The sequence below is a fragment of the Balaenoptera musculus genome, chromosome 15, assembly GCF_009873245.2.
Source record: "Balaenoptera musculus isolate JJ_BM4_2016_0621 chromosome 15, mBalMus1.pri.v3, whole genome shotgun sequence".
Lineage (NCBI taxonomy): Eukaryota > Metazoa > Chordata > Mammalia > Artiodactyla > Balaenopteridae > Balaenoptera > Balaenoptera musculus.
In genome coordinates this window covers 22,548,902-22,561,779 of record NC_045799.1, presented here as the reverse complement: position 1 = coordinate 22,561,779, position 12,878 = coordinate 22,548,902, and the positions used below count along the sequence as shown (strand labels likewise).

At 36.1% G+C, this 12,878-nt stretch overlaps 1 protein-coding gene across 3 annotated transcripts in view; it reads right to left on the bottom strand.

Annotated features, from left to right (window-relative positions):
* Positions 1-12,878, bottom strand: part of RBL1 (RB transcriptional corepressor like 1) — a 76,316-nt gene that overhangs the window by 39,729 nt on the left and 23,709 nt on the right. For 2 of the 3 annotated variants that reach the window (XM_036827165.1, XM_036827163.1), the window contains exons 10-13: positions 8,750-8,862; positions 8,457-8,560; positions 3,660-3,797; positions 1,998-2,177 (exon numbers count right to left, since the gene is read on the bottom strand). In XM_036827165.1, coding sequence (XP_036683060.1) covers positions 1,998-2,177; positions 3,660-3,797; positions 8,457-8,560; positions 8,750-8,862 — 535 coding nt within the window. The remainder of the gene's footprint in view (positions 1-1,997; positions 2,178-3,659; positions 3,798-8,456; positions 8,561-8,749; positions 8,863-12,878) is intronic. The other variant, XM_036827164.1, reaches the window with a different exon arrangement.

Here is a 12,878-nt window from a genome sequence, read left to right as displayed (position 1 = left end):
GATGAATACTGAAGATTGCCCAATTAATCACAGTCTGCTGCAAAAGACCAAAGAAGCATGGAAGAGAGGCTTTAAGAAATAATCTTTTCAGTTCTTCCTAGTCTTAAATAGTTCTTTCAGTTGTTTGAGATTAGGGGAAAACTCAAGAAGATAAATGAAGTATAAGGAGACACAGAAAAGCAAAGAAGGATGTATAGACAAGAGTTAAAAAAGAATAACACAGAGGTGAAGGGAAAAAACTCAATTTCTCATGATACTAAACTGTTAAATGTGCAATTTGTGTGCATTAGGCAGAAGCTTTTGATCTTTTTATTGTAAATACTACTAATTAAAAGTGTTTAATTCTTTATATGGATATTTAAAAAACTAAAAATGATGGGATTAATGGTTTCTTAGATCTGATACTGAAAGCACAAGCAACAAAAGAATAGATAAACTGGATATCATCAAAATTTAAAACTTTTGTGTTTCAAAGGTCATCATCAGGAAAGTAAAAAGACAACCCATGGAATGGGAGAAAAGTTTTACCAATCATATATCGGATAAAGGAGTGTATCTAAAATATATAAAGAACCCTATAACTCAATAATAAAAAGACAACCCAAATAAAAAATGGGCAAAGGATCTGAATAGATATTTCTCCAAAGATGATAAAGAAATGGCCAATAAGCACATGAAATGATGTTGAACATCATTAGCCATCAGGGAAATGCAAAAAAAAACCCACAGTGAGATAATACTTCATGCCTACTAGGATGGCTAGAATCAGGAAGACAGATAATAAGCACTGGAGAGGATGTGGAGATATTAGAATCTTTATACACCGATGGTGGGAATGTTAAATGGTGCAGCCACTTTGGAAAACAGTCTGACAGTTCCTCAAAACTTAAAGAGAGTTACTATATGGCCCAGCAATTCCACTGCTAGCCATATACTCAAGAAAAATGAAAACATATGTCCACACAAAAACTTGTTCATGAATGTTCATAGCAGCATTATTCATAATAGTCAAAAGGTGGAAACAACCCAAGTTTATCCATTGATAAATGAATAAACAAACTGGTATATCCATACAATGGGATATTAGTAAGCCGTAAAAAGGAATGAAGTGCTGATACATACAACAACATGGATGAACCTAAAATCATTATGCTAATAAGTCAGTTATACTCAGCCATAAAAAGAAATGAAATTGAGTTATTTGCAGTGAGGTGGATGGACCTAGAGTCTGTCATACAGAGTGAACTAAGTCAGAAAGAGAAAAACAAAATACCATATGCTAACACGTATATATGGAATCTTAAAAAAAAAAAAAAAAGGTTCTGAAGAACCTAGGGGCAGGACAGGAATAAAGAGGCAGATGTAGAGAATGGACTTGAGGACACGGGGAGGGGGAAGGGTAAGCTGGGACGAAGTGAGAGAGTGGCATGGACATATATACACTACCAAATGTAAAATAGATAGCTAGTGGGAAGCAGCCGCATAGCACAGGGAGATCAGCTCAGTGCTTTGTGACCACCTAGAGGGGTGGGATAAGGAGGGTGGGAGGGAGACGCAAGAGGGAGGAGATATGGGGATATATGTATAGCTGATTCACTTTGTTATAAAGTAGAAACTAACACACCATTGTAAAGCAATTATACTCCAATAAAGATGTTTAAAAAAAATAAAAAAGAAGTCAGTTAAAAAGGACCACATATTGTATGATTCCATTTACATGAAATGTCCAGAATAGGGAAATCAATAGAGATGGAAAGTAGATTACTTGGTTGCTTAGGGGCTAGGTCAAGAAGATGGAGGTTAGGGAAGTGATACGTAAAGTTTCTTGTTGAGGTGGTGTGTTCCAAAAGTGACTGTGGTGATGATTGCACATACCTATGAATATACTAAAAACCACTGAATTGTATACTTATGGGTGAATTGTATGGTATGGGAATCACGTCTCAATAAAGCTGCTTTCATAAAATGATGGGATTATTAGCCTTGCCCTAACTCACTTCTTCACAGGTAGGAACTCTGTTTGCAGAAGCCTGGAGAGCCTCCCACAGCGCAGAATCATGACTCCATGCTAAACTCTCCAAAATCTGTTCTTCAATGCTGTTCAGGTGTTTCACCATGTCCCTGGAGAGCCCCTCCTCTGAGCGGATCACCACCTCAATGACCTGGAGAAGAGAAAACTGAGAAAGTCATGTGGTCTCAAGTAGTCAGTTCTAGACTAGGCTTACATGTATGGCTAGCTCTGCTGTTATTAATGACACAGAACCAAGAGTACCTTTGAACCATAATTCTATGGCTTATTAATATATTTTTAATTTATAAAGAAGTTTTTAAGATCTTCAAAATACTTTCACATACATTTCTGGTTTTCATGTTTTATTTTATACACGGAAAACAGAGGCAATGATAGGTGAAAGTGGTCAACAGCCCAATAGTGGTATAAGTCAGGTCTTGGGTTCCCAGTCCAGTGCTATTTTGAATTCACTGCCCCTTCTCAGACTATTCCTCCCAACAGCTCAAAAGAAAGAATGAATAACATATTTAAAAGGAACTTTGCTTATATACACTATAGTTCTATTTTAATAAGAGTAAATATCTAGAGCAAAGTCTGTAAGCATATATATAAAAATATTAATAGTGATTATTATTTGTAATTAGGATTATAATGTATGACTTTAATATCTACATTTGTGTGTATTTTCTGTTTTTCTTCAAGGAGTATATATTATTTATGTGGTTAAAAAACAACGGCATTTATCTTCTTGAATGAAAAAAGGATGTTACAAATAAAAATGAATTGTTATTAGGTGAGGGCAAAAACTAAACTTTTTCCTCAGATAAAACTACATATATTTCCTAATGGAAAATTGGAAACACATACATAAACATTAAAGTAAATATAGAGAAGCAATTTTCCTTACAAAACTAAAAAGAATTTAAATTCCACTCAGTCAACAATTAAAATGGATAGGGTTTTCAGTGATCTGCATTTCTGTAACTTTAGGTATATTTAGGTATAAAAATTTAACTCATCAAACTAACTTTTCTATAATCAATAATTTGCAAGTAACACAGATGACAAAATATTAACTAAATTATGCCAACCAGTATAATAATAGCATCAGTCTTAAATTCAGACATCAGGTAACATTAAATGTTACTGCAGCTGTGACCTCTGTGTTTTGTAAGAAAAAGGTTCTAGCAGGTAAAAAAGGGTAAGTAAGTAAGATTCATCCACAATGAATTAGCTCAAATTTGGGGAAGGAGCACCATCTGTTATTACAGCCTCATTAGCTAGACCATGACCACAATTAATTTTAGACCTTTTCTTTCTCCTGAGAGAAAGAGTTTTTGTTCTTCATCATACATCTATTTAACAGGATTATGATTTTCATTCATAATATGGAAATTCAAACTTAACTACTTAGTTCCTGGCCACATTTGCAAGTCAGTGATGGAAAAACTGAAGCTGTGAGATTGGCTTAATTTACTGATTCCCTCTCTTCCTCTCCCTTTTGTCCTTGATTCCACCCTAAAAGGAATGCTTTCACAATACCTCTGGAAATATTTTCCAGACATCACTACAGCTCACTTCTTCAGCATTAAGACAAACAGAATGTTTACCTGAGGCACACCATAACAGAACTTTGCTCTCATCTCACCTTATAAAAATAAAATGGTCGCAGATTAAGAACTTGAATAATCCAGGGAAAAGTACGAGGTGAGCTATAGGCAAAGAGCACAATTTCCAAACAACAGGCCATCAAGGAATGATGAAATATATCCTGCTCTAAAAGAACCTTGGAGAAGAGAAAGACCACAGTTTAATAAATTTCTCAGCAATTTTAGCCTCTGCCATCATATAAAGAAGACTATAGAAACAAGAAAAAAACATATCTTATATAAGTTATAAACCACAACTTATATAAGTGCACATTATATTACACTAGATTACCAGAGATAAAAATCTGAGTTCTTAAACTGATAATTTTCTTATAAGATATAATCTTGCTCAGTGATAGATGTTAAATTCAAATGAGGCATAAACAACAATCTACTTTGAAACTGGAGTAAATAATAAAATAAGTAATATTCCTGCCAAGAGAAAAGCGTAAGAATTGGGCTCCTTTATTTAAATGACAGTTTTATGTCAACTGTTTTGTCAACATGAGGGCAGTGTTTATTAATCAAAACACTAAAATCAAAGGTGTAGTATATCACAGTTAAGATTTTTAAAAGTGCAGAGAAAGAAATATTTTACTAAGATAAAGTCCTGGGACTTCCCTGGCAGTCCAGTGGTTAAGACTCCATGCTTCCACTGCAGGGGGCATGGATTCGATCTCTGGTCAGGGAACTAAGATCCCGATGCCACGTGGCGTGGCAAAAAAAAAAAAAAAAAAGAAAAAGAAAAAGATAAAGTCCTATTTCGCCACTGAGTTTAAAATTTAACATAAGTTTTCAGTTCTATAAATGGTGTTTGTTGCCATCCTTCTTTCAAATACCATTCCAAATCAACAAAGAGAATAAGCAATAGAAAATATCTTGGATAGAACAAGGAGTTAACTGTAACCGCAAACCATATATGAAAACTGAAACTGGATGAAAGGATGACAAATTACTCAGCAGAAAGTAGGATGGTCAAACATAAGGGCCTGAAGAGAGACACTTAAAACAAATGAATCTGCTCCACTCAACTTGGGAAAAACACAGCAACTGAAGGCACAGGCAGAATGGAAAGTAGAGGTTAGGCAGGGGCTGACATGGATGGGTGATTTTTAAGTTTATGGTAGTTAGAAGTCCTCAGGTCCCCACCCAACAACCACTCTAAGGAGTCAGATGATAGGTCTCTAGTCTATCCCAACAAGGATCTAGAGAATTATTCTCTACAGAAACTGAACTAGAGAGAATCAGAGCTTGAGAACACCAGGTATAGAAGAGACCGTGGTTTAAGGTGAAAGTCTGCAGACTGAATTGTGAGACCAAGTTTCCCTTCCTTGCTCTGCTCTGTAACACCAACAGCCAGGCAGATACTTTTCTAAAGAAACTGAAATATTCCAGAGTAGTCTTAAAGACACCAACAGTTGAGGGTCCCTATACTACATGATCACTTGAGGCTACTGGACTTTTATTCTCACTCTTGCACACAGAGCTTTGAGCCAAACTGTTTTGTCAACATAAGGGTTTTATTAATGTCTCATTTTTAGTGACTCATTCAAAAAGTAGACATTTGAGGAAAGCCTCCAACTGAAAGACAAAGGTGTAATCCAATATTTGAGGAATAATCCAACATTTGAGGAAAGCCTCCAACTGAAAAACAAAGATCAAAACAAATGGAAAAGAAACTCAGAGGAAACAGAGACAATGCAGGCATCAGAAGAAAACCTCAAAGAAATCTAAATTAACCTCAAAGAATAAGTCTTAGAAATGAAAATATAGCTAAAATAAAAAATTCTTTAGAATTGGATGGTGAAAAATTGAGTAAATATCCTTAGAAGTAGAACAAAAAGACAAAGAAATAGAAAATAAGAGGATTGATCCAGAAGGTTCTTTATCTGAATCATAAAAGCTCCAGAAAGATAAAATTGTGGGCAATACATTATCTAAGAAATAATGCAATAAAATGACCCAGAACTGCAGGACGTAAATTTCTGGGCTAAAAGAGCAACTCTGTAGGAATGCCCAACACATGAATGAAAAGACCCACGATTAAGGCACTCCATTATAAATTTCAGAACATTAGTGATAAAAGAATGATAACTAAGATTCCAGAAAGTAAAAACATGTCACATACCAATACAAAGAATTAGAATGCCAGTGGATTTCTAATTAGCAATACTGGAATCTAGAAGATAATGGAGCAATGCCTTTTAAATCATAAAATTATACACAGACAACTATTAATCAAGTGTGAGTCTAAAATAAAGACATTCTGGACTTCCCTGGCAGTCCAGTGGTTAAGACTCCATGCTTCCAATGCAGGAGGTGTGGGTTCGATCCCTGGTCAGGGAACTGAGATCCCACATGTCGCGTGGTGTGGCCAAAAAATTAAAAAATTAAAAAATTAAATAAAATAAAGACATTCATGCAGTTTTAAAAAAGACACTTAAGGCAAGGTAAGGTTTCCACGCTTTACTTGAGCCGATAAAATGTCTATACCACTGGATTGTGAAATTATGTATGTATAAGTAATACCTAGAGCAACCAATAAAGAAAAAATCTATACAAAGATATACAGTCTAAAAATGTTCAAAGTGACCCACAGGAAGGTAGGAAAAAGAAAACAGAAAAACAAAACAGAAAACAAAGTATAAAATGGCAGACTTATGCCCTAACAAATCAATAATTTAATTTAATTTAATAGGTAAATTAAATTTACCTATTAAAACAAAAAGCCTGACACAGTAGATTAAAAAAAACATGACTCAACTATATGCTGCCTACAAGAAACTAATTTCAAAGGATGTTACAGGTAGATTGAAAGTAAAAGAATGGAAAAAGATATACAGGCATACAGGTTCCAGACCACTGCAATAAAGTGAATATGCAATAAAGCAAATATCGCAATAAAGTGAGTCACACAAAATTTTTTGGTTTCCCAATGCATATAAAAGTTATGCTTACACTATATTATAATCTATTAAGTGTGCAATAGCATTATGTCTAAAAAAATAACTTAATTAAAAAGTACTTTATTACTAAAAAATGCTGACCATCACCTGAGGCTTCAGTGGGTCGTAATCTTCTTGCAATAGTAAAGATCACTAATCACAGATCACTATAACAAATACAATAGTAGTGAAAAAGTTTGCAATATTGCTACAATTAGCAAAATGTGACACAGAGAAATGAAGTGAGAAAATGCTGTTAGAAATATGGCACCAACAGACTTGATGCAGGGTTGCTGCAAACCTTTAATTCATTAAAAAGTCACTATTTGTGAAGCGCAAAAAAGTGAAGCACAATAAAACTAGGTATGCCTGTATAAACATCAGTCAGATGACTTCAGAACAAAGACAATTACCAGACTCAGAGAGGGATGTTCTGTCATGATAAAATGATTAATTCACCAAGAAGACATAGTAATCCTCAATGTCTATGCATCAAACAGCAGAGCTTCAAACTATATGAATTAAAAAAAAAATCTGATAGAACTCAAAGGAGAAAGAGACAAATCCACAATTTTATTTGGAGACTTCAATACCTTTCTCTCCTCTCAATAACTGATAGAACTAAACAAAAAATTAGCAAGGATACAGAAGAATTCAACACCATTAACCAACAAGATAGAACTGACATTTACAGAACACTCCAGCCAAACAACAGCACACATTCTTTTCAAGTGCCCAGAACATTTACCAAGAAAAACCATATCCTGGGTCATAAAATAAACCTCAACAAATATAAACAAAAAGAACTCATAAGAGTGTATTATAAAAGTTTAGATATGGAAAACAAATTAGTGGCTAAAGAGACTGAGTGTCACTTAAAAAGGGGTAGTATGAGGGAGATCTTTGTGGCGACAGAACAGTTCTGTATCTTGATTTTGGTGGTGGTTACCTAATCTACACATGTGATATAAGGGTAAAGAGCAAGACACATACATTGTTCTAATGTCAATTTCCTAGTTTTGATATACTATGTAAAATGTAACCACTGGGGGCAAATGGATATATGGGATCCCTCTGTACTACTTTTGCAACTTTCTGTGAATCTATAATTATTTCAAAATAAAAAGTTGAAAATTTACTTCTTTCTCTGGAAGCTATGGGAGCATATGCTCTATCAAGTATTAGTAAATCATGAAAAAGAAAGACGTGGCATACAGGAAAAATGGGGAACCAACACAGAAGAAAACTTCCAGGGTGCAAACACAGAGAAATTTTATTACACTAGTTAAGCAGCACCTCCAAACATCAACTTTTCTTACTGGAATTGAAGGTCAGAAGGCTCCAAGAGTGACAAGAGAGAGGAGGAGGAGGAAACAAAGATCATATGATAAGTCTGACTTCTTAGAAAAATTCCTTTACATAGCTATTGGAGAGAGTGATCAGACTTGATCAAATGTCCAAAGAAAATGAAGCAATAAAAAAAAAAAAGCCATCAACATTTTATTCCTCAAAACTCCCTGAGCGGTATGGCTAGATATCTTAATTATCAGTTGGTTTAATAGTTGGGGGACTTCATTATTAGCTAGCTAGGAATGAAGGACAAAAAAACCGACCAAAGGGAAAGGATAATGATGGTGCATCAAAGAAAAATTTTACAAATTTCACATTTCTGCCTAGAGGTGGCTAGCACTGGGTGTGCCAAAGACAACTAAGGCCAATTAATATGTCATCATGGGTAAGTTTGCCATTAACTGCTGAGCCCCACAATGAACTACAGAGGCTCTCAACACAGTGCTTCCAGGCTTAGGTTCTGTAGACCTTGCCAGTGGCTGGGAGAGTGAATTTACTTACTGACATGTCCATTCCATGAAGTCTTCGTGTCTCCTGAACCATTACAGTCTCTAATATTTTATAATACAAAATTTCTGCAAGCTTTAGTCTGTTTACAGCAAAATCTACGGGGGGAAACAAGGGGAAAACATGTGCTAAATAAATGTAGCTGTTAAGAACTAAGAACAAAACTTATATAAGCTACAATCAGATATATTAAAAATTGCAGGGAAAGAAAAAACTTGAGTTTCTATTTTTCTTGGAACAATCTATCTACTTTCAATGCTTTATCAGTTTCAGTTTTGTCTTCTTACCTATGTGAGATCCTGGCTGTTCATCTGTTGATTGGGTATAGTGTTGGCAGAAAGTCTCTCCTATTACTTTCACTGTTTTCATAATGTTTTCCATAGGATTACGCATACAAGATCTAAAAAATACAAAAGGAACCTAATTAACAGAAAAAAAATTCCAGAGTACCAACATTTCTTCAGTCAAGAATTAGTCTAGTTTTTAGTGACCAAAGTCCTATTCTCAGGTGTAAACCTAGATATGTAAACACAGCATATTTCAAACCAGTCTACAGCCTTTAAATATAATCATTTGGCATATTGTTTTGGAATTTCAACATTAGGGGAGTCAATGTTATCTCTATTATGCTTCCATTTATATGAAATTCTAGAAAGGCAAAATTCTAAGGACAGAAAACATATCAGTGGTTTCCAGAGGCTGGGGATGGCATAGGGATTGACTACAAAGGGGCAAAAATTTGGGGGGACTGTTCTATGTTTTGATCATGGTGGTGATGGTTATACAACTATATACATTTGTCAAATCTCATACAACTGTACAGTAAAAAGGATGACTCTTGTATATAAATTATACTTCAATAAACCTGATTTAAGAAAGATTTCTTCATCTGATTTAAGAAAAATGATAGTGTTTATGTATATATTGTGCTGGAACAATAAACTGCATTTAGTTCTTATCAAAGCCAAAAGAATAACAAGTAAAAAAAATGTAGCATTAAAAAGCAAGATGGACTTCCCTGGTGGCACAGTGGTTAAGAATCTGCCTGCCAATGCAAGGGACACGGGTTCGATCCCTGGTCTGGGAAGATCCCACATGCTGCAGAGCAACTAAGCCCGCGTGCCACAACTACTGAGCCTGCGCTCTAGAGCCCGCACGCCGCAACTACTGAGCCCACGCACCACAACTACTGAAGCACTAGCGCTCTAGGGTGCACGTGCTGCAACTACTGAGCCCGAGTGCTGCAACTACTGAAGACCGCACGCCTAGAGCCTGTGCTCTGCAACAAGAGAAGCCACCGCAATGAGAAGCCCGCATACCATGACAAAGAGTAGCCCCCGCTTGCAGCAGTGAAGACCGAACGCAGCCAAAAATTTAAAAAAAAAAAAAAAGGACTTCCCTGGTGGCACAGTGGTTAAGAATCCGCCTGCCAATGCAGGGGACATGGGTTTGAGCCCTGGTCCAGGAAGATCCCACATGCCGCGGATCAACTAAGCCCGTGCGCCACAACTACTGAGCCTGCACTGTAGAGCCTGCAAGCTGCAACTACTGAAGCCCACGTGCGTAGAGCCCGTGCTCCACAGCAAGAGAAGCCACCGCAATGAGAAGCCCATGCACTGCAACGAAGAGTAGCCCCTAATCACCGGAACTGGAGAAAGCCCACACGCAGCAATGAAGACCCAACGCAGCCAAAAATAAATAAATTTAAAAAAAAAAAAGAAAGACATTTGGCAAGAAGCAATTAATCCTGTTATATTATTAACTCTGTTAACTTTCTATCAATAAAACACAGAATACAGGTCTTAATTCAGAAATGACAAACAAATCCAAGACTGTGAGAAACAATGTGATTTGCCCAAAGCCAAATAACTAGTGTAGGGTTCAGAATTCCCAGTCCCATGTTCAAAAAGACCAGCATCATGTGCCATGTAGCATACATGGCAAAAACATTTTATGTTCTTGTCAAGTTCTTCTAATGCAAAGCTGTGCCTCTTGAGTTATATTTTCTTCCAACTAGGTTGTCTTTTTAAAATTTTATTATGTGGTAAAAACACATAACAAATTTACCCTCTTAATTTTTAAGTGTACATTATTGTCAGCTATGTGCATGTTATTGTATAGTGATCTCTAGAACTTTCTCATCTTGCATAAATGAAACTCTATACCCATCGAACAACAACTCCCTGTTTCCCCCCTCCCCCATCCCCTGGCAACCACTATGCTACTTTCTGTTTCTATCAGTCTTATTACTTTAGATACCTCATATAAGTGGAATCATGCAGTATTTGTCTTTTTGTGATTGGCTTATTTCACTCAGTATAATGTCTTCAAGATTCATCCATATTGTAGCATATGACAAGATTTCCTTCTTTTTAAGGCTGAGTAATATTCTGTTGTACATACCACATTTTCTTTATTCATTCATTCATCAGTGGACATTTAGGTTGGTTCTATATCTTGGCTCTTACGGGTAATGCTTCAATAAACTTGGGTGTGCAGATATCTCTTTAAGATCCTGTTTTCAACTCTTTGGGATATATACCCAGAAGTGGGATTGCTAGGTCATAAAAATTCTATTTTAAATTATTTGAGAAATCTCCATACTGTTTTCCATATCAGCTACACCATTTATAATCCCACCAGTGGAGTGCCAATTCTGATACTCACCAACACATTTGTTATTTTCTGTTTTTTTGATAGTGGCCATCCTAATGGGTGATATCTCATTGTGGTTTTAATTTGCATTTACCTGATGATTAGTAATGTTGAGAATTTTTTCACATGCTTGTTGGCTATTTGTATGTCTTCTTTGGAGAAATGTCTATTTAAGTCTTTTGCCCCTTTTTCAAATCAGGTGTTTGTTGTTTTTTTGTTTTGTTTTGTTTTTTGTTGTTTGAGTTGTAGGAGTTCTTTATATACTCTGGCTATTAACCCCTTATCTGATATATGGTTTGCAATTACTTTCTTCTATTCTAGTAGGTTGCCTTTTCATCTTATTATTTTCGATGCTGTACAGAAGTATTTAAGTGGGATATAGTCCCATTTTTCTATTTTTGCTTTTGTTACCTATACTTGATGTCACATCCAAGAAATCACTGCCCATTTCAGTGTCATAAAGTTTTTCACCTATGTTTTCTTCTAGTTGTACAGTTTCAGGTCTCATGTTTATTAGGTTTTTAACAAATTTTGAGTTAACTTTTGTACATGGTGTAAGATAAAAGTCCATCTTCATTCTTTCGCATGTGGATATCTCAAAGAGATATTTGCATACCCAAGTTCACTGCAGCATTACTCACAACAGCCAAGATGTGGAAGCAACCTATATGTCCACTGATGAATGAATGGATAAAGGAAGTGTGGTATGTATATATATACAATGGAATATTATTCAGGCTTAAAAAGAAGGAAATCCTGTCATATGCTACAGCATGGATGAACCTTGAAGATATGATACTAAGTGAATTAAGCCAAACACAAACAAATACTGCATGATTCCACCTATAACAGGAATCTAAAGTATCTTTTGTATATGGTGTAAGATAAGAGTCCATCTTCATGCTTTTGCCTGTGCATATCTGGCTTTCCCCATAATGTAGTCTTGGCACCCTTGTCAAAGATCATTTAATGATATACGTGAACATTTATTTTGGGACTCTAGTCTATTCCATGTCTAGTCTACATGTCTGTCTTTATGCCAATACCATACGGTTTTGCTTACTGTAGCTTTGGAATGTGTTTTGAAATCAGAAATGTGAGGCCTCCAGCTTTTTACTTCTTTCTCAAGATTATTCTGGCTATTAAAAGTCCTTCAAAATTCCTTATGAATTTTAGATTTTTTTTTTCTATTTCTGTAAAAATGCCATTGGGATTTTGATAGGGACTGCTATCTTGGTGGTATACAGGGACTTTCACTTGGGGAGGTTTCTATGACTTTTTACTCATCTGCCTACTCACTCCATTTGTTTCTCTCCACATCTGGGGTATTAATGAGTATTTTCAAGATCCTATCAATAGGACTTCCCTGGTGGCGCAGTGGTTAAGAATCTGCCTGTCAATGCAGGGGACATGGGTTCGAGCCCTGGTCCGGGAAGATCCCACATGCCACGGAGCAACTAAGCCCGTGCATCACAACTACTGAGCCCACGTGCCACAACTACTGAAGCCTGCGCACCTAGAGCCCACACTCTGCAACAAAAGAAGCCACCGCAATGAGAAGCCTGTGCACCGCAATGAAGAGTAGCCCCCACTTGCCACAATTAGAGAAAGCCCACGTGCAGCAACAAAGACCTAATGCAGCCAAAAATAATAAATAAATAAATAAATAAATAAATAAGTCCCATCAACATACCCTTTTCCCCCAGTAACGCTTCTTGGGGATGGGCATACCAGAAGCATCCATTTCCTTTCCTGACCACC